Here is a 17959-nt window from a genome sequence, read left to right as displayed (position 1 = left end):
ACTAAGAAGTACCTGTCCTCGTTCAGCGTGTTAACTTCTTATAGGTCACCAGCTAGCTATCTTCTTAAGGTCACCAGCAAGGCCTATTGTAGTGCCTGCGTACTACAGGTATCATACAGGAGTGAGGCGAGGCCTTGCTCACTGCACTTTACACCCTGAGAGCTGTTGACGTAGTCGGAGTAAGTGAATTCTTCTCGAGCGAACTTGCATTTAAGGAACTCCCAAGAGGATCAATGCTTGAAAAGCGTCCTGAAAGCCTGTTGCAGAGGTTTCAGGCATGGGCAAAAGCCGGAACTGCATGTCATGGAGTTGTAATCGCAGTAGGCAGTGGCTCACCTCGTAGAGGTTGGTGACAAATCTTCATATTAGCTCGGCACATAGCTGGGGCAATTCCGACACCAGATCGTCTGATCTTGATTTAAACAGTCCCAAGGCAGAGCAAAACACAATATTTCACCGGCCCCGTTTGGTCATGTGAATATGATAAAGCCCGCTTCAACATCAAATACACAAAAACTTTTATCTGTCTAAATTATATGCATGTTGAATAGCGGGCAGCAAAAAGTCAAGATGAGTAGTATGGCAGTTTAATACTTGCCGCACTTTGCTGACTGCGCAACCGTCTTGCGCCTGTTAGCCATAATGGTCTTGGAACAAATACGATGAAAAGCCGGGGTTCTTCATCCATTTGCTGACTGCTTATTTATTCTTTGTTTGTGGAATGCGAACAAGCCCGGTGATATCCTGTAGACAGCGCGTTGGTCGGGAAGCTGCCTGGCACCAGTAGGATGTGATAATAAGTTTGTGTCTCGGCGGAAATTCTCCAGGCAAAGTGTCTGGGAATGTTGTTTGATGGTCCTAAACACCACAACTATCTGCAGAGATAGATTCCGCGCCTTATCTGCCTGTATCCATTCTTCCAAGTGCTTTTATTGGGGGATGGCTGTGGGCCCAGGTGACTCTTCCTCATCAAAGTCGCCTTGTAGGGAGGCGAGTATTGGAATGCGGGGCTAGGCTGTAGAGGCCCCGCTGCAATGCTGAACATACGCTCATAGGAGTTCTCCTTGACCGTCTAGAGTAAGTCATTGATTGGAGGCTTACCCAAACCCGGCAAAGCCAGCATGCTGATGAATCCCTGCAGTATGCCTGGTAGGTACGCCCTGTTAGCGTGTGCCTCGCGTTGTAATTTTTCCAGGGGCGCCCTAGCCTCGGCTTTGCGCTTTCCTTGTAGCATTTGGAGGTGGGGCAAAGGAGTCTAGCAACCCGTGGCGCAATCATCTGGGGCGCCTGTTGAGCCAGCATCACGTTGGCTTGCTCAGCTGGAATTCGCTCCTGCCCTTCATGCGGTTGCTTATTCTCCTCTTTTTCTTTCTTGCTCTTCATATGTTTTAGAGCGCCTTATCAAAGATTCGTGTAGCTTCATATCTTGTCGGAGTGAAATTACGAGGCCACCAGTCAGTTAGCCAGCCTTCTCTGTGGACAAGAAACAGGCCCAAAGAGAAAGCCTCCCGCTAGGCATTCTCACCCACACTGCTTAAAGAGCGAATGTCACCGGTGAGCCTAGATCCTTTCAACTTGCATGCTGACCAGTCTATTTTCGATGAAAAACTTCGCCAGATCCTCTTTCCATCAGCGATTTTCCTCCGATATCTTTGGATTATGCAAACCACTCTATACACTAAAAATTTTGAAGGCACTTGTCTTTGATGTTTAATAATTCTGTTATCAACCTTCGAAATATGCAGTCAGTATCTACATTGGAATCTTGAAGTCACTTGTAATAGATGTTGATTTCGGGGAAGAATCATTTTGCCATACCGAGACTCGCAATTCAGCGTGAAAATTTTCCAATCAAGCATTAGAAAAGCGAAACGTTTTTGAATTGCTAGTGCCAAATTACAAGCTAGATCGAGTGCTGGTACAAATAATGGACGATCTTCTTCACGGCATTGGATGAAGGTGCGTGGCATGTGCTCGGTGTTCTTGTTGGCTTCTGCTGTGAATTCGCCTCTTTCGAAATGGCTTACGACAAATAAAAAGAATTTTTGAAACAATGCTTGGCTGTTTCCCTAAAACGAACGAGACCGGATGTGGACACAAGTATTGGGAGTACCAAGTCCTGAATTCTTGTTTCTTAGAATACCTTACAATAAATCAAAGGATTTTAAAAGCAACTCTTCGATGCTTCCTTAGATGAGTGGACAATGTCTGACGTGGACACGCTTATGTGTTGAATGCATGTCAGGGAAAGTTACCGTGTGCACTGCCCGTCCCCTTCGTGATAAGCTCTTGAGGCAAAGCTTTTCTTATATTTCGCTCCCAGAAAGTAAATCACGCTTTTTTTCTGCTGGTTCCTCTATCGGTTGTAAGATTGCAGGCGATGATGCTGAGTCACGTGCAGCATTTAGCCATTTAGCTTCTGCTGTACCTTAAAGTACACAGTTGCAGCGCTTGGCAAGATGCAGAACTGCGGCAGCCCAACAATGTACTCAGCGTAGGCGTAGACTTGCTCAGGACCCCTTTGAAATTTGGTCAGGACCCCTTTGGACCACTGGGCACTGTGTGAAAATTGGGTTTCTGGAACGGATATATGGGTTCAGATTAGCACCCGATAATCCATATTTATATGCTGGTGCTAGGCGGCACGTGACAGATGTGTCGAGAACACGATACGCGCAAATAAATTTCAAATGCCGGTTGTTAAGCACTGGTATGCAATATGCTTGCGTTTCAATATGGCGTTTTGTTTGATGGAGAATGATACTAGCACGTTGCCTTCCTACAGCGTACGCGGTACTCTCGCCTCACTCACTACCTTTCAGTGGCTTGCACCCTTATCAGTCCTCTTCCAGCTCTTCTTGTTACAGTGCCTTCCTAGTAGTCTGGGATAAGTCTAAATCAAGAAGTTTTCACGCCGAATATTGTTTTGTTCCTAGGTACCCCTGAAGCGCTGGAAATCGTGCAGCTTTTGGATAGCGTCAGGACGTAGGCCGCTTGGCTATGTGAATCGGGGTGCGATGGAACCGCATAATACAACCCTGACCTGAACAGATTTCACTTCATTCTCCGCGCTTCATCAGTTAGAATGCATTCTAGCCACACAGTGAAAGAGCCGCATCACTGTGTGCCGGACATTGCCAAGCTGGCCGTCCTAGGCGGCGGCGTTGCGCAAGAGGAACCGTTCCTGGGTCAGCTGCCTTTTCCTTCCAACTGCGGTCCTCCGAAAACATCAGTTATAGAGTCGCTTCCGAAGAGGCTGTGGCTGCTGTGAATGAGCATGCACGCAAGGTATTTCATAAAAAGCGAGAGGAAGTGACAAGGCAACTTAAGCCTCTGACAGAGTGGTATCCGATGACGCCGTATGGCCTCATGAGCTGGCGTCGCAGGAGAATAAGATGACGCCCGCTTCTGAAGAATCGGTTGTGCCGGTGCGAAGTCGTAGCCTCATCACGGTGGCCTGCTCACAGCTGCGCCACTAGGAAACACCGTATTCCCCGTTTCACTGGCTACGAGTTCGCTGCCACGATGCAGGCACTGTAATGGACCGATTTCCAGAGCAGCACAAGGGATCCTCCCGACATGAACAAGCTCTTATTGGCTACTGGCTAGCTTACCACGTACTTGTCTATATGGTTGAAATATCATTCGACTTTACAAGCATTCAAACGCCTTTACACTCCGCCAAAAAGTCATTGCAAACAAGTCGCCACACAGCGGAACTGCTGTGCAGCTTGCTATCTTTGTGGTTTCGACCCTAGCTAGATTTCCGCGGCACGCTCCATAGGTATAAAGCTAGCCGACTATGTAGAACTGCTCCGTAGCTAACCAGATAGGGGACAACAGCCGCAGAAGCTGCGATAGAAAGAACTGACTTGCAGGAATGTGGCGGCTGCCGCTTCTGGCAACGTGCATCTTTGTGTAACAACGCTGGAGAGAAGGCAGAAGCAATTTATTGCTACGCAGATATTTGTGGAATGCATCAATGAGCTCACTCGATGGCTAATTAATTCGTGAATGCAGGCAGACCTCCTTCAATCTGCAAGTCCTTCAGAAGGTGAAACAAGCAGGTAAACGCGGATAGCAGATGAGTTCACCAGACACTACGGCGACCTCTCAAAGACGATGCGTACGCTGCGTTTAAGCTGCCCCCAAATTTTGACACGCCGCATTATTTGCTTAATTACACGCGAGACTCTACGCAGTCTGGTAGATGGCGGTGCGGCAACATCCGCTGGTGCTGCGGCTGCTGTCGCAGTTGCTGCTGCATCTGAGGCAAGTCTATGAAAACTGCTGACGCTTCTTGTTCAGATATTTCCGTCGCCTGAGATGCTCTCTGATGCTGCTGCACGAGCCAAAACTTATCACCGCAAATCAGCAGTTCCTTTCTGAGAATAGAACACACAGAACTGTCAACTTTTAACGGTTAGAGCAGAGGCGCCGTGAAAGCATCTTCGAACCGATCTTGCAGCATCTGTACACTTGGGGCTTGTTGAAAAACAGAGTGTAGAGTTTAACCTCAAAGTAGTAAGAATGATCTGGCAGCCCAGATTTCGAGTTGAATTGAGGAGAGCCTCTGCCAAATGTCTTGCGTGAGTCTCATCTAAAGCGGAGTCAGGTTCATCCAGAAGCAGCAAACCTTCCCTGCCTCCCTCGCCGCCGGAAGCCATTTGCTGTGCAAGCAGTAATGCCACGGCAACCAGGGCCTTCTGTCCTCCTGCAACATACTTTTGCACAGAGACGTTGGCCAGAAACTGCACCAGCAAGAGCAACAGATCGCTCTTCTGGTTTTGTCCTCGTTCCTACTCTTTCTTTCCCTATCGCTCTATATTACCATATATATATGCTGCTGCTCCTCGGTGCTACTATTGCTGCTTATCGCGCTGCTCTCGTCATTTTCACATGTTTGCAAATGCTCCAGAGAAGCCACTGAAAAGTGTTTTGGCCCAATGCCAACGCTATTTCCGGCGTTAGGGACGGCAGCTGCAAGAGCGGCGGCAATATCGCTGTATACCTGACAGTCGCTGCATTGGTAAGCTTTCTGCACTTTTCCCCGCTGCATTGAAGTCCACTTGAATTTCGACACCACTCAGCTCAGCGGTTTCGCCAGTTGATGTAGCGCATGGGTCTTCAATCAATTCCTGCGGCAGCAACAAAAGTTGAAACTCCTGCAGAAATTAGCGTAACATCAGCCACGGCACTTAGTGCAACGGCAGCAACGACGGCTATGGAGCGGCAGTGAAAACAGAGTCATCGGATTCGCGCAGGCGTACTGTCCAAACCTTTATTCCGAAATATTCAGCACTTACGAGTCGAGCTGTCCCCCCAGGTACGAGCTGCTTGAATAGAGCCGAAAATTCTGCGTCAACTCGACGAAGCTGCTGCTGCAGCAGTTGTTGCCGCCGCATTTGCAGCTGCTGCAGCTGTTGCTGCACCAGCTGATACGCCTCTCGTTGCAACATCTCGCGGCGTTTTAAAGATTTGAAGTCGTCTGCAAAAATATTATACACCTTGGCCGCGGTTTTTTTGCTGCTGGTATTACAGTGAAATCAACAGCAGCGGCGGCTATAATTCCCCCCGAGCAAAGCATCTGGAAGTGTGAGCAACAAGACCGGCTTCGTGGGAAGTAACAACAATACATGCTTAAATGGAGAGCACATGGCAATTGCTATGTAGTAGTAGAAGACGCAGCAACGGCTTCACTGGGAGCAAATGGCAATATTCAAGCCGTAGCAACAGCACCTACCTGTAATGGTAGACAGCTCAGCAATGGCCTTCCTATTAACATCTGTGAATTGTGAGAGACGCTGTGTTTTTTCACACAAAAAGCAAATATTTGAAGGCTAGATATGTGCGGCGGCTCAGCCCGTAAGTTACTGCATTATTCCTGTTTCTTGCTACCTATTCTGCCGTTTTCCCAGTCCCGGTGTGCCTTTGTGTCTCTGTCTACCTGACTCTGCATCCCTTTTTTGCGAAATTTGTTTTGCATACATCTGTTTCTGTCTTGGAGTTTTGCTTCATCTATATATTTATTACGTACTTTTTTAATTTCTTCAAGCTTCCCCCGGAGAGCCTCGCGGCTAACATCCGTTGAAGCAGCAAGGGGAACAGCAATAGCAGAGCTTGCGGCCAACAGTGATGCAAGATCTGCCTGCAGACGTCTTTGTTTAGCAAACACATGCACGTTACGGTAGCGAGCACGGAATTAAGGTAACCGACTCAGGGCAGTGAAGAAGAAGAAATATGTGAAAAGTGACTGCGGAACACTGGAGAACACGATGCAACGAAACATTGACAACCAGTGACGGATAAAAACCTAGACAACTGAGATAAAAGTGTAGCAGAAAGTTGCGGGGACAGGACAAGCACTGCAGAGACAAACTTGCCTAGAACCTTCGACTCTGAGTTGGGCCTGCTGCAACAACGCAGTCTCCTCCATGAGCTGTTGCAGCAGCGATTGCAGAGAGGTATCAGCAAGATCCTGTCGGCGACGTACAGATGCCATCTCATTCTGCAGATACATCAATCGCCTTAACTCCAGACACTGCAACTTGGGACTAGCATGCAGGCTCTGGAAAGGCAAGTGGTTTTCCACGAACCAAGAAGCCAACTCCTAAGCAATCCTAAAGATATGTATGCCTAATCCCCAAGCCTCGGATAAATTTACGCATTCTGAAGCCCTGCGCTTTGACGAACTTCGAGGGCTCTCAGGGACGCTTCCAATTCTGCAGCTGTATCTTCTTGCTGCGGTCACCACATCAGTGCACGCAGAATGTCCTTAAAATCAATAAGCAGCTCTGCAGCAAAATAGCCGAGGATACGATTCTAGCCATGAGCCCTAAATGTTTAGCTTGGTTACCGCACCTGCTGTCGAGATTTCAGTAAAGCGTATGCTTCTGCTTGCACACGTTCGCAAACCCTGAACCCTAAGCTCTCACCCTCCTCCTCCCGCACTTCTCGTTCCATCTGCAGGCTCGAAATTAAGAAAACAAAGAGCAAAATTTGATGCTCATCGTTGCAATGAAATAAAATTGCGCAGAAAGTAGGGTGTGTCAAGATGCGTTATCGAAACCATCCTGCTTTTAGGGTTTACGATTGGTTCGCGGAGCGCCAGGCGCAGGGTCTGACAGGGGTTCGTAATTTGGACTCAGAGCTTAATTACACGGTCGATCGCTCTTCGCAAAGAGACCTCAAGTAGTTGTTCTGCCTTGCTGATGGATCCAGCTGTCTCTTCAACTCGGCGTAGAAGCTGCAGCAGCTGTTCTTGCTGCTGCTGGAGCAGCTGTGGTAGCTGCTTCAACTGCTGCTCTTCTGCCGCAGTTAGCGCAGGCTGCCTGGCGTGTAAGGCTTCGTGGCGTAGGCTGAAATGCAACGAATCCGCAATTCCACGGTCCTAGACCATATTTTCCAAAAGTTGGGCTTTTTCAATGGAGCGAAAGCGTTCGTTGGACTCTTAGTGTTCATTTAGAATGCCGTGTCTGTTTCCCTCTTCTCTAAGTATCTGAAAAAATCCTGGCGAGGCCGACGACTTGTATGAAGGGCCCGAGGCTCACGACTGAACAAGTTGTTTGCGAGCTGCAGCACGCGTTGCGGTTGCCGTTTCTTCTTCTTTCAAAGCGGAGAGTAGGGAAGTGGCAGCGCGGTGGGCCCTGTGAAGAATGGAGCGCATCAGCAGTGGATCCATCAGCATGGATTGCGTACCGCAGAGATACCTGCAGCAATCGAATACATAACCTGCAGCCCCTGGAGGTGGGTTGCACCAGGTAGATTCGGTTTGTGCGTACATCTCGCTTTGCTGTTGCTCTGCTAATGCTGTCTCGGCGTTATGATAAGCTTCCATTCGCTTTTCTATCAATATTTGCTCTTGCTGCAGCAGTTCCTTGTGTCTCTGAGATGAAACAAACAAAGGCATACGAAATACTACAGCAGGCGTCGTGAATATACTGCTGCCTTTGCCGCATTTGAATTTCCCGAAAAGACCATCGCAGCATCAAGGAGGGCTACAGAAGTAGCAGAAGCCACTTCACCTACTTTCTGCAGTTGTACAAGCATTTGCTGCTGGCAATCTAACTCGACACTAATGTCCTTATGTTTCTTCTTATATTCGCGCAAGCTGAAATACACATCAAATGACCCAGAAGAGAGCAGACAGAGACATGCACACAGACACACACAAAAGCAAGCAAACAAACAAGGAAATGGAGCAGCAAGAACAAAGGATAGTTCCAACGTCCGGCTACGCATGCATCAACATAAAAAGAACGGTCTTTCTTAGTGCTTGTGGAGGTACGCATCTCTGATGTGATTGCTCTTCACTTTCAGATGGCTAGGCACCGGGTACTGAAGTGCTGTAAAGTTGCACAAACAACATCTGAAAACCAGACGCCCAAGATTTGACAGGCGCTTCCCTTCAGAGATCATAAACACTATGCTACAGCTTACGCGAAATAAGTTCCAAGTTTGTCTCCCTTGGGGTGCCCGCCTCCTCTCATGGCACCAGAAGCGAAGGATACATCCCCTTCTATGTTGACACAGTCGAAACCTACGAGGAAACGTTAGTTGAATTTTCAGCAAGACAAAAATAGGCAACTTGTTTACTAAATTCTTGCATGTGGCAACTTCTTTGTGTTTCGGATGTCTTGCCACAAAGCCTTTGTAGCGTGTGGTCGCCCCTTGATTGCTCGCCCTTGCTGTGCATGTGCCAAAAGCACCTAGAGAGACTTGCTTGCTAGCGTGCTCACCCATACTATTCCACCTCTGAACCTCGGGTGTATCCAGAGAAGGCACGAGAAGGGAGCGAGAGAAGACAGTATGCACGTACGTCTCGAGAGCAGTCGCATGCTCTCCTGCTGCCTCAGGCAAAATCTGAATACACTGTGCATTAACGAAACACAGAAAATGCAGGGAAAATGGCCAGTGATTTCGAGTTGTTCAATGCGGCAGTAAAGACCTGCTTACTAGCGGCAGCAATACACACATCTGGTGACCGGCAGCAATGTTGCAGCAGTTTCAGCAGATCCGCACTTCCGTGAGTGGCATTGCGACACCTTCCTCGAGAAGACGCTGCTGCAGTTGTTGGTGCCGCCGGCTATTTTGACGCTGCTGCTGCTCAGCTACCTCCTTGATGGGGACGACAGAGACACAGCACTTCCGTTGTAGAAGCGAACCCTTCTGCTCCTGCTGCTGCTGCTTGAGACGTGCCACTGCCTCCAACGCCTTTGCAGAATCTTTAACAACGAAGTGAAACAAGCAGTATCCCCCTACAGATTCAACGGCGCGATGGTACTCAGTATCGACCTTCACAAACACAAAAAGAGCAACCAAACCCATGCATCGAAGTCGTGGTGAGCATGTATGTCCCTTTCCCTACATCTGGATGCATCGCGATTACTTACGTGCAGAAAGCTAGCTAAAGGTGCTGCAATGCCTCCACCTTGGTCCCAGCCCTCCCTCTTAGCGATCTCTTCTAAATGGTGCAACGACCAAAATGCATCGCTCCGTAGACAGCGCGAAAATGCATCTGAGGCAAGCCATAAGGGTCACAGCCAGTGAAATTCAGCATCCACTGAGCAAATAACACCTGCTGCTCGTGCTGAAACTAAGGCACCACTTCTCACCTGTGGCTGTCCGAATACTTGTTGCTGCAGCATTACGCTGCTGCAGTAAGTTTGAAAGCCTTGCTTGTTGTTGCCGTTGCTGCTCCACCACCTCTTCGAGCGGCTGAAACACAAAATCCAAACCATGGGCTTGATACTACAGCACGTCTTTGTCCTTGGCACTAAGAAGGCCTAAAAAGGGTTAACAGTGTACGCTTTAAAGGTCGAACCGTCTTTAGGCTGGAAATTTGTTTTGTCATTTCTTTCACTATTGCCGCTGCTGCTGCTGCGGCAGCTGCTTTTGCCGCTGCCGCCATTTGCGCTTCTTCTACTTCCTTTCTTAGCAGCTCAGCCTGTACCGAAACATACAACCGAAGACCAAAAGATACCCTCGAAAGTCGTGTCGCTTATGTTTAATAGTAATGTGCGGCTAAATAAGGGACTGCAATGTCACATGACGGCTGACAAAGCTGCTGCACTAGCTGTTGCCTGCTTTTTGGCGACCTTTCGTTTGTTTTGCTTATACTCTGCCGCGTCTGCTCTTTGTTGTTGCTCTGTTTCTTTAAGTTCTTCTTTTATTGCCGCTTGCCGTGCTGCTGTAGATACAACCGAGCGGGTTGAGCGTTGCTGAAGCTGCTGCAGCTGCTGCTGCAGCTGCAAAGAACGCCAGGCTAGAAACGCAAAGCAAATACTAAAAACATTTGGGGGGAAAACAACGGAATTGTTCAGGAGAGGAAGAAGGCTATAAATTGACGAAATGGGCCATCTTCTTGAATCGAGGGACGTAGACACACAAAAAAACGTGCAAAGGGAGGCATTAAAAGGCAGAAACCTATACGACTGGGGAAACGATGATAAGCAGCAATATCTAGTGAAAACGGAATACCTGCGCATGTTCCAGCTGTGCTTTTCGATAGGCAGCGACAGCAGCAGCATGCTGAGGCTTCAAGCTGTCCTCTAGTTCCTTCTCTGCATCAACGCAAGCAACCAGACCTAAGCATTCAATGCCTACCCGTCAAGACCAACTGCAGCTGCTTCGCGAGAAAAGCAGCCTTGCTACTAACAAGCGCGAACGATGTTGTCCTGCTGAAATCGAGGTCAGAGCCTGCAACGGGCTGCTAAGCATAATGCATACGGATTTGCCGCATTTGCCGTTTCTTCTCCTCTAGTGTTCTCTTTGCAGTGTCAGATTTCTGCTGCTGGGTTTCCGCCCTCTCAGCTAGAAGACCTGACTCCAAACGCAAACGGGTTTCCTGGCATTGCAGCTGCAAAAGCCATAGCGATAGCAAACGTAATGACCACAAAAACAGTCAAGCGACAGTCCCCCTGTCAGTGCAGTTGTTTCCCAAGTGCCCTTTCGTAGGCTAGTGTACGTTTTTCGATGAATGCATATGCATTTAACGAATTCATTGAGGAGCCCTAACGGAAGCGGTTCAAGCCGGCAACTGAATAGTTCATTCAGTTTGCTATGTTCAAAGCACCTCGCAAACCAGCTTTTCAGTCTGAGCCTTTTTTGTGGAACAAGACGCGTGCTCCAGAGATACTGCGGTAACACAATAGATCCAAAGGTTGCATTCATCCAGCCGTTACCGCTTCTATGCAAGGTGTTTTCCAAGGCTGATGAGAATTGTTGGGTTCGGGCTTGCTGAGGGCTTCAGTTTACAATTCGCCAGCTGGGTTGCTGCTTCGTCTCGCATCGACTCGGCTTCGGCAGCAGCAGCAGCAAGGCGGCGGACAGACGACCGATGCTTCTGAAACAAGCAGAACGAGCAACAAAGGTCCTGGCAAAAGCGAGATGAAGCAACAGTAACATCACATAGAGTCCGTAAGGCATAATTAGAAATTGCAGAACCACTGGCAGCGCAGTCAGCTGAAACAGCAGAATGACACTGGGATTCGGACCTCTTGTTGCTGTTCTAACTGCCTAAGGGTTTCTGTTGCTTGCAGCCAGTCCGCCTCTGCAGCAAAATTAATACAACAAAAATGGATAAAAGACTGAGAAATGGCACATGATTGTGTAGTCATGCGTTTCTTGTTAACTGATTTGTGTGCACGCCCGTACGTCGTTAATATTCTGCTTAATTGAGGCACAGAGTCGGCCGCTCACGATGTATGGCAGCTTCAATATGTGACTTCTCCTTCTCCATCTCCACGCAAAGACGTAGTTCCTGCCTTTCTTTCTGTAAAGCAAAAGCGGCACACCTTTATCTTGAGATGCACCGTAACATATTGCACTGCAACACGTTGCGCAACGCGAACCTGCGTACGTCACCTCTTGCTGCGCTGCAGTACCACGTAAAAAGCTATGTATTTAGATATAGTCTACTTCCAACTCAAACTTTCAGGTGCAATGTATGCGTTGCCAGAACAAAGGTCCGACAAATTTATGCCGATGTGATTTTGTGGAATGTAGCATGTAAGACAATGTAGCACTACATGATTATGCGTCACGATCATGCAATGCGACGGATTATTGTGCTACGTTTTCTTATGCCCTTTTACAACATCCGGTATGAGTAGCCACGCGCTAACGACTAAGACATATTTTTCGATCACGTTGCCCCACGGTGCGCCTTATGGCACTAGTGCACTTCACCACAAGGCCGGTTTCACCATGGATTTCTTTCCCACTAGCTTCTAGACAAGAATAAGTTTTAGAGTCAGGGGTCTACAAAATTGTACATCCATGTCATTGAGCTGTTTTTCGAGATCGTTGAGCGTCCTTGTGACAGTATCCTGCTCGACTGCTGCAGTGAAGCACACACAGTATGCATCCACAGTTTTAGCGGCTGCGATTTCAGATAATGCCGTTCTTGCTTATGCTCGAGGTGCTGTTATTGTTGCTGTCCTTGATTTATCTCTCGGGTGCACCGTATCTACTGTGAATGGTGTTGAGGATCCTGCACTAGCTCCGGTGACAACAGGTATTTTCTGACCTGCTTGCTGGAGCAGCTGTTCGGTCTCCTTGGCTTTTGCATCAATGAAGGCGCCAGAGCCAGCAGACAGAAGCAGACGCAGTCGACCAGCAGCAGAGAGCAACGCAACCTCCTGTATGCGTCCTTGATGAATTATAAAAGTGCTGCTAGTGCCGCTGCGGCCCACACGATCGCCACCACTACGAAATCACAGTCAAGACGCAGCGGCAACACATTACAGCAGCAGCCACATCGTCAACAGTCAAAGTAGCAACCACAAATCGCCCAGTGAGGGACTGCATCAGCAAATAGAATGGCAGTTGAAACTTACCCAGAAAGACTTGCACATTCAATAAGCTGTTCGAATTCCGCCTTGCTGAATACGTTAAGCACAAAAGCACGCAAACGTAATGACCTAGAATCGCAAGCGAAGGCACACAGGCGGTAAGCTTCTACAGGGAATCATTCCGATACAAAATATGCACAAACCAACGTAAGAAATTCGGCAACAGCATTGTGATCTGTTTAAGACTCGGTACGGCGCTGCACGATACTGCAAGATACGAAGGTCGGCAAAAGGGAAGGAGACAACCAAGCAAAGATGGCCAAAACATATTCGCGGCATGTTCAGCGATGCAGAACGGGGACGGAAGCAGAGCGAGAGAGAACGGCCCTGATACGTAGAGAGCACTACTGGCACGGACAAGGACACCAACTAAACAAAAATGGGCACACCTAACTAAATTGCCTTGCACGGTGATGTCGTCAGCGCTTAGGGAAAAGGAGCGACGAATTACTACAGAATCCGCATTGAACTGAGCCACAGACACCCAGCACTGAACGGAAAGCCCTGAGACCCGAAACATAGCAGCCGATTCGAATTTGTCTGGAGGCCTATTTCAAATGTAAGACGTTGTCCTGGGTCGCGTGAGCGTCTCCAGTCTGCTCTTCTCGCTCATTAATATTGCTACCACAGCAGCTCCGACTACCGCTGCTGCTGTCTTGCCATGCAGAGCTGTCTATTTGCATTGTTCAGCGTCAGCTCGACAAAGCCGCTGGCCACTCGACCGTGTATCCCTTCCTGAGCACAAATTCAAATTAGTGAGTGCTCAGTTCAAGCTCCAAAGTTTCCTTCGCAAATCTCCTGCGTAAATGAAATCGGCAAGCCCTCATATATTCACCGAGGAAAGTGGACAAGCAGTTTTGGTACCCCAGGCAAATTTTAGAGGCCAACAGCTAAACGTCTAGCTGCACGCCACAAAACTCCAATGGCAGAGGTATATACTGGTCACAAAGCAAATGCTCTGGGCAGAAAAAGCCCTACATGAAGAAGTAGGCGTCGCTCTGCGGCAGAGTTTCCGATTTCTCCGAGCACGAAAGAGACTCCAAGAAGAACATTTGATTTGCCACTACCATTATGGCCAACTGCTCATATACCCACACAGGCACTAATCCAGTAGGCTTCAGCTGTATCCACTGGAAAGCCTATGGAGTGATAAGAAAATGTCGAGGCAGCGAGTAAGTTGAGTACGCAAAGGAGCTGTCAGGATACAAGGCGCATGGTTGCAGGCCAGAGCCTCACTCAAGCAGGTGCATCTCTCAGAAAATGTGATGGTCGTTGCCTCATTGTATGTTTTAAAGCCTTGTAATGTTATAGATCTGATGTGCATATTCTAATCGGCCACCGCTGAACGTTCAGCCTTCACGGTATCCACTCAGCGAGCATGTATGCGACGCTTCTTTAAAAATGGAAGGGGCTTGGCTTGGAGAAAAGATGTGGAAAAACACCAAGACGAAGAAGTCCTGTAAAAAAGGGAGACTTCTGCGAAATTTTGCTGCGCACTAAGCGGTCAGCACCTTGAGACACTGGAGGGCTTAATAGGCGACCCAAGGTATGTACGTTTTCGTTTGAATGAGAAAGAATAGAAGTCACACCCTCAGCTCTAATTCATATGATGTTTTGCCAAATGCAAGAAATAGAAAACAGAGGTTCACAGGTGGTGGTGGTTGCGGTGGTGGTACTGTGGGGCCCCGTGGGTGGGGTGGGAGATCACCTGGAAGAATGGCGAACGGCCAGACTCGTAGCACAAAACTGCATCTTTAACGTTGCAATGGAGGGAAATAAAAGAAACAGATGCTGTTTTGTCTACATCGTGGACGACGAGAGAGCTACAATGGCGTTTGTCTTCGGCTTGGACCAATGCCACCCCATTGGGGAGCAACACTTTGAAAGGATTTTTGAATTGCGCACCTTGGAATTGATTAGTTGGCCGAATTGCGCAACTTTCAAAAGTACAGAGATTCGAAAAGGCCTTTTGTAGCCAGGTGGAGGTTGACTCTTCCTGGCGCTACAACGTGCATCCCGTAGGCACCAGGAGCGCTGGCAAATATACTTCAAATGCTTAACGAGTGACTCAAAATAACATAGGTAGTGGTCCTGCTGTTATGTTTGGAGGAGAAGAATATGACCAGCAGAGCAAATAAGTCGCTCATGCTAGCGCTCATCAATCTGCTGCAGAGAAGAGCCCAGTACATCACTCCACTTCATGGAAGGCCTTGAAAACTGCAGAATTTTTAACCACTACACAAAAATTTTCACCCAAATAGTTTTTTGGCATCATAAGCTCCCCAGTACAATAGTTGCTGACCCCAGCTCACTAGTCTAGACAAAGGTGGATGTCGCCTGAATGTGAGTTTTCCATGTGAAGAGCCTTCACGGATTGCATGCTGATACATCAACCTCAGTAGCCTGAGCCAAACATTGCATAGGCTTGGAACGACCACATTGAAGACCGACCAAAACTAGGAGGAGACGAATGTTTTAATGTACGGAGCAAAAACAATGTGCTGGTGCGAATAGCAAGCAACACAATGATATCAAGACAGCCTAGGTGGCCATGGTAAATGCACTTGACTGACGTCACAGTCCGTCCCAGTCATTTCTGCATATTTATAACCATGAGCTGCAGGGCTTTACTGCGAGCTGCTTTCTGGATTTCATTCGTATACGTCGTTGCAGCCTTACACGGCAGCGATTCTGATGTGCATTACTGTTGCAGTTAGCTACACTCATATTACGCGAACCAATACACTGACGATGCAATGGACAAAAATTATGATGGACGTAGTAAGTTCTTGTAGCTTATCTTAATAAGGAATCAAGTGTCATTTTGGCAATTGAACATGCTTAAATTGCTTATGATGTTGAGTATGAATAACCGCTCGTACAAACTGAATAAATCGAGTGAAATTTTTACTTACATGTTGAGTGCAGGTAGAACTAGCAAGAGATTCGCGCACAACGCTTCTTGACCCTGGGCTCCTTGGAAAGTATAAGTCTGTGCTATGGCAAAAACCAAACTCCTTCGTCCAAACTATTTTTTGATACTCTAAGCAGATCTGTTCAAGTTTGGCAGCATTTAAAGGCTGCCTCTGTAAAGCATGTCATGCTACGCACGGCAGCAGCCTCCCTATCTCGTATTTCTCCGCTGATGCTTTCAGCAGCTTTCGCCCTCTCCTTCCTAGCGCCCTTTGTCTTTTTGGAACTTTTTTCACCTATAATGCTACTGCGCAGGCAGCAGCCGCGGCGTTTGCCGCCTCTGCAGTAGCTCACGATATGTTTTTGCTGCTATTTGCCTGTTGTTGGGTATCTGCTTCTGCGTGTATCCTAGTGGCAGTTGCTCTCTCCAGGGTGGCTTCTACCGAATCGTCTCTAACAATTCCATCACTATCACCGCCGCCCAACCTACCCGCTTGCCTTTATTCTTTTAACGTGGGTGTACACGTTATACTGCGGACACAAGAAGCGCCGTAACATAAGCTGAAGTGGCTTCTTTCGCCAGAGTGATGTGTCACAAATTCAAGCACGTCAAAGTGCGCCGGTGGCAAAACCAGACGGTACGCGACCGTGCCTACACGGTCGGTAGTGCTGAAGGGCCGATCGTAATGAGGTTCGAATGGAGAGCATGTGTTTATAGAGGGCAAGTGTTTGCTGTTCAGCAAAACATTTTTCACCGCATTGAACTCGACTGAGCGACTTCTAAAGCCTGTGCATGCCTTCTGTTGGGAGTTCTCGCGTAAGATGTGACTCTGAGCGTCGTTTTTGCAGAGCTGGTGACGCAACTTAGTCTTGAGGGGCGCGACAGCGAGTACTAAAGCATCGAGAATGCCAAGGCCGGCGGCCATTAGAGGGTTTTGCCAACTATGAGTTCGAGCATAGAGAGCTTAGTGCACGTATGACTCGTCGCACTACAGTCTAGATTGAGAGCCACTGTCTTTGTCAGCTTGAATATACGTGTACCCGTGCCAACCTACCCCAGTGTATTAGTAGCATGCTCAGTTTGCCCGTCTGTCTGCATGTGGTAGAAGAGATAGAACGTTTTATGCTTAACCGAGTGCACAGCCACTGCCACAGTTCTGAGCGGAAGAGATGTGCTATGTTCTAACTGCCAAGGAGGGTCTGTATCAGAATTAAGAACTTAAGTAGATCTGCGCTAGCAAGTGAGATTGCCCGCAGGTGGCTCCGCAGTGTCAGCTGTCAGCTGCTAACGATGTTATTTGTTTTGCTGGAATAAAGTGGGTCATGTTGCCTAGAAAGTCAACTTGCACCGAAAATGAGTTTTGCACAGAGGAAATGAAAAGCACATATGCAACGAAGTCCAGAACGGAATGACTCCAGGGGCAACAGGGAAAAAACGCCGTTTGGAGAAGCCCGTCAGGCTTCCCCCTGAGGGGAGCCTGACAGGCTCCAAATTCCCTAGTGGCTTCCCACTGACGAATTTGGAAGCACGGCGGTGAATGCAAGATTGCACATATATCGTAGTACCTCCTTGTCAGTATTAATGCTCACTCAGGGTGACGAAGGTCTTCACGTGCCCGCGATGCTCCGCTGCTACGTGACTAGGAAGCTTGCAAAGCATGTGCATGACGAATTCAGAGAACTGTGAAGTATGCATTTGCCAAACCCCGTAGAAATCACAGGAAAGGCATTTAAGACAAAAAGTAAACTGAGGACTATAGAATCCGCGTCGAAAAGGTTCATCGTTTTGAAGCGCTGGAGTACGATAAGGTTTGCGGAAGACAAGGCACTCTGGATAAGCCGAAATTCGCTGGGGGGAAAGGGAATTCCAGCTCCCGGTAAGGGGTCGTGCCTTAGTAATGACTGGCGTCTGTGAGGGATGGCGCGCGCTGGACGGATGCTGGAAAGAAGTCGAAGCCTGATCAAAACGCGTCCGTTGAAAGAGTAAAAGATAGCGCAAAGAAACTGGGCTGAAAGCACCACCAGGCATACGCCTGCTATCTGTCGATATGCTTCCAGGCGCTTCTTGGTGAAATTTGATATACAGCTCACCACCGCTGCTAACGCGGCGAGTGGACCGTGGGAAGCGCCAGAAATTAGAGGGCTCATCGACAGCAGGCCGAATAGGCTGTTGGTTGGGGGACGGTACAGTG

The 17959-nt window shown here is 48.3% G+C and overlaps 2 protein-coding genes across 2 annotated transcripts; both read right to left on the bottom strand.

Moving 5' to 3' along the window:
* Positions 1-4180: 4180 nt before the first annotated feature.
* On the bottom strand, positions 4181-5459 carry ENH_00050600 (Whole genome shotgun assembly, reference scaffold old set, scaffold scaffold_65, related; the record flags this gene model as incomplete). Its single annotated transcript, XM_013581282.1, has 4 exons — positions 4181-4385; positions 4516-4714; positions 5012-5138; positions 5307-5459. 4 exons carry the CDS (start codon positions 5457-5459, stop codon positions 4181-4183), a joined length of 684 nt encoding a protein of 227 aa, XP_013436736.1.
* Positions 5460-7144: 1685 nt separating this feature from the next.
* ENH_00050590 (structural maintenance of chromosome domain-containing protein, putative) lies at positions 7145-15001 on the bottom strand (the record flags this gene model as incomplete). The annotated part of the gene is made up of 23 exons (XM_013581281.1): positions 7145-7358; positions 7551-7646; positions 7782-7885; positions 8029-8094; positions 8440-8539; positions 8753-8846; positions 9060-9213; positions 9393-9463; positions 9615-9717; positions 9824-9946; positions 10098-10189; positions 10480-10562; positions 10728-10858; positions 11216-11344; positions 11496-11551; positions 11701-11773; positions 12276-12340; positions 12530-12708; positions 12840-12923; positions 13244-13323; positions 13515-13589; positions 13833-13933; positions 14956-15001. The coding sequence occupies 23 exons, from the start codon at positions 14999-15001 to the stop codon at positions 7145-7147; spliced, it is 2319 nt and encodes a 772-aa protein (XP_013436735.1).
* Positions 15002-17959: the final 2958 nt, after the last annotated feature.

This window comes from Eimeria necatrix, genomic scaffold (assembly GCF_000499385.1).
Source record: "Eimeria necatrix Houghton genomic scaffold, Enh_scaff39, whole genome shotgun sequence".
Taxonomy (NCBI): Eukaryota; Apicomplexa; class Conoidasida; order Eucoccidiorida; family Eimeriidae; genus Eimeria; species Eimeria necatrix.
This window is presented reverse-complemented; position numbering and strand designations above follow the sequence as displayed.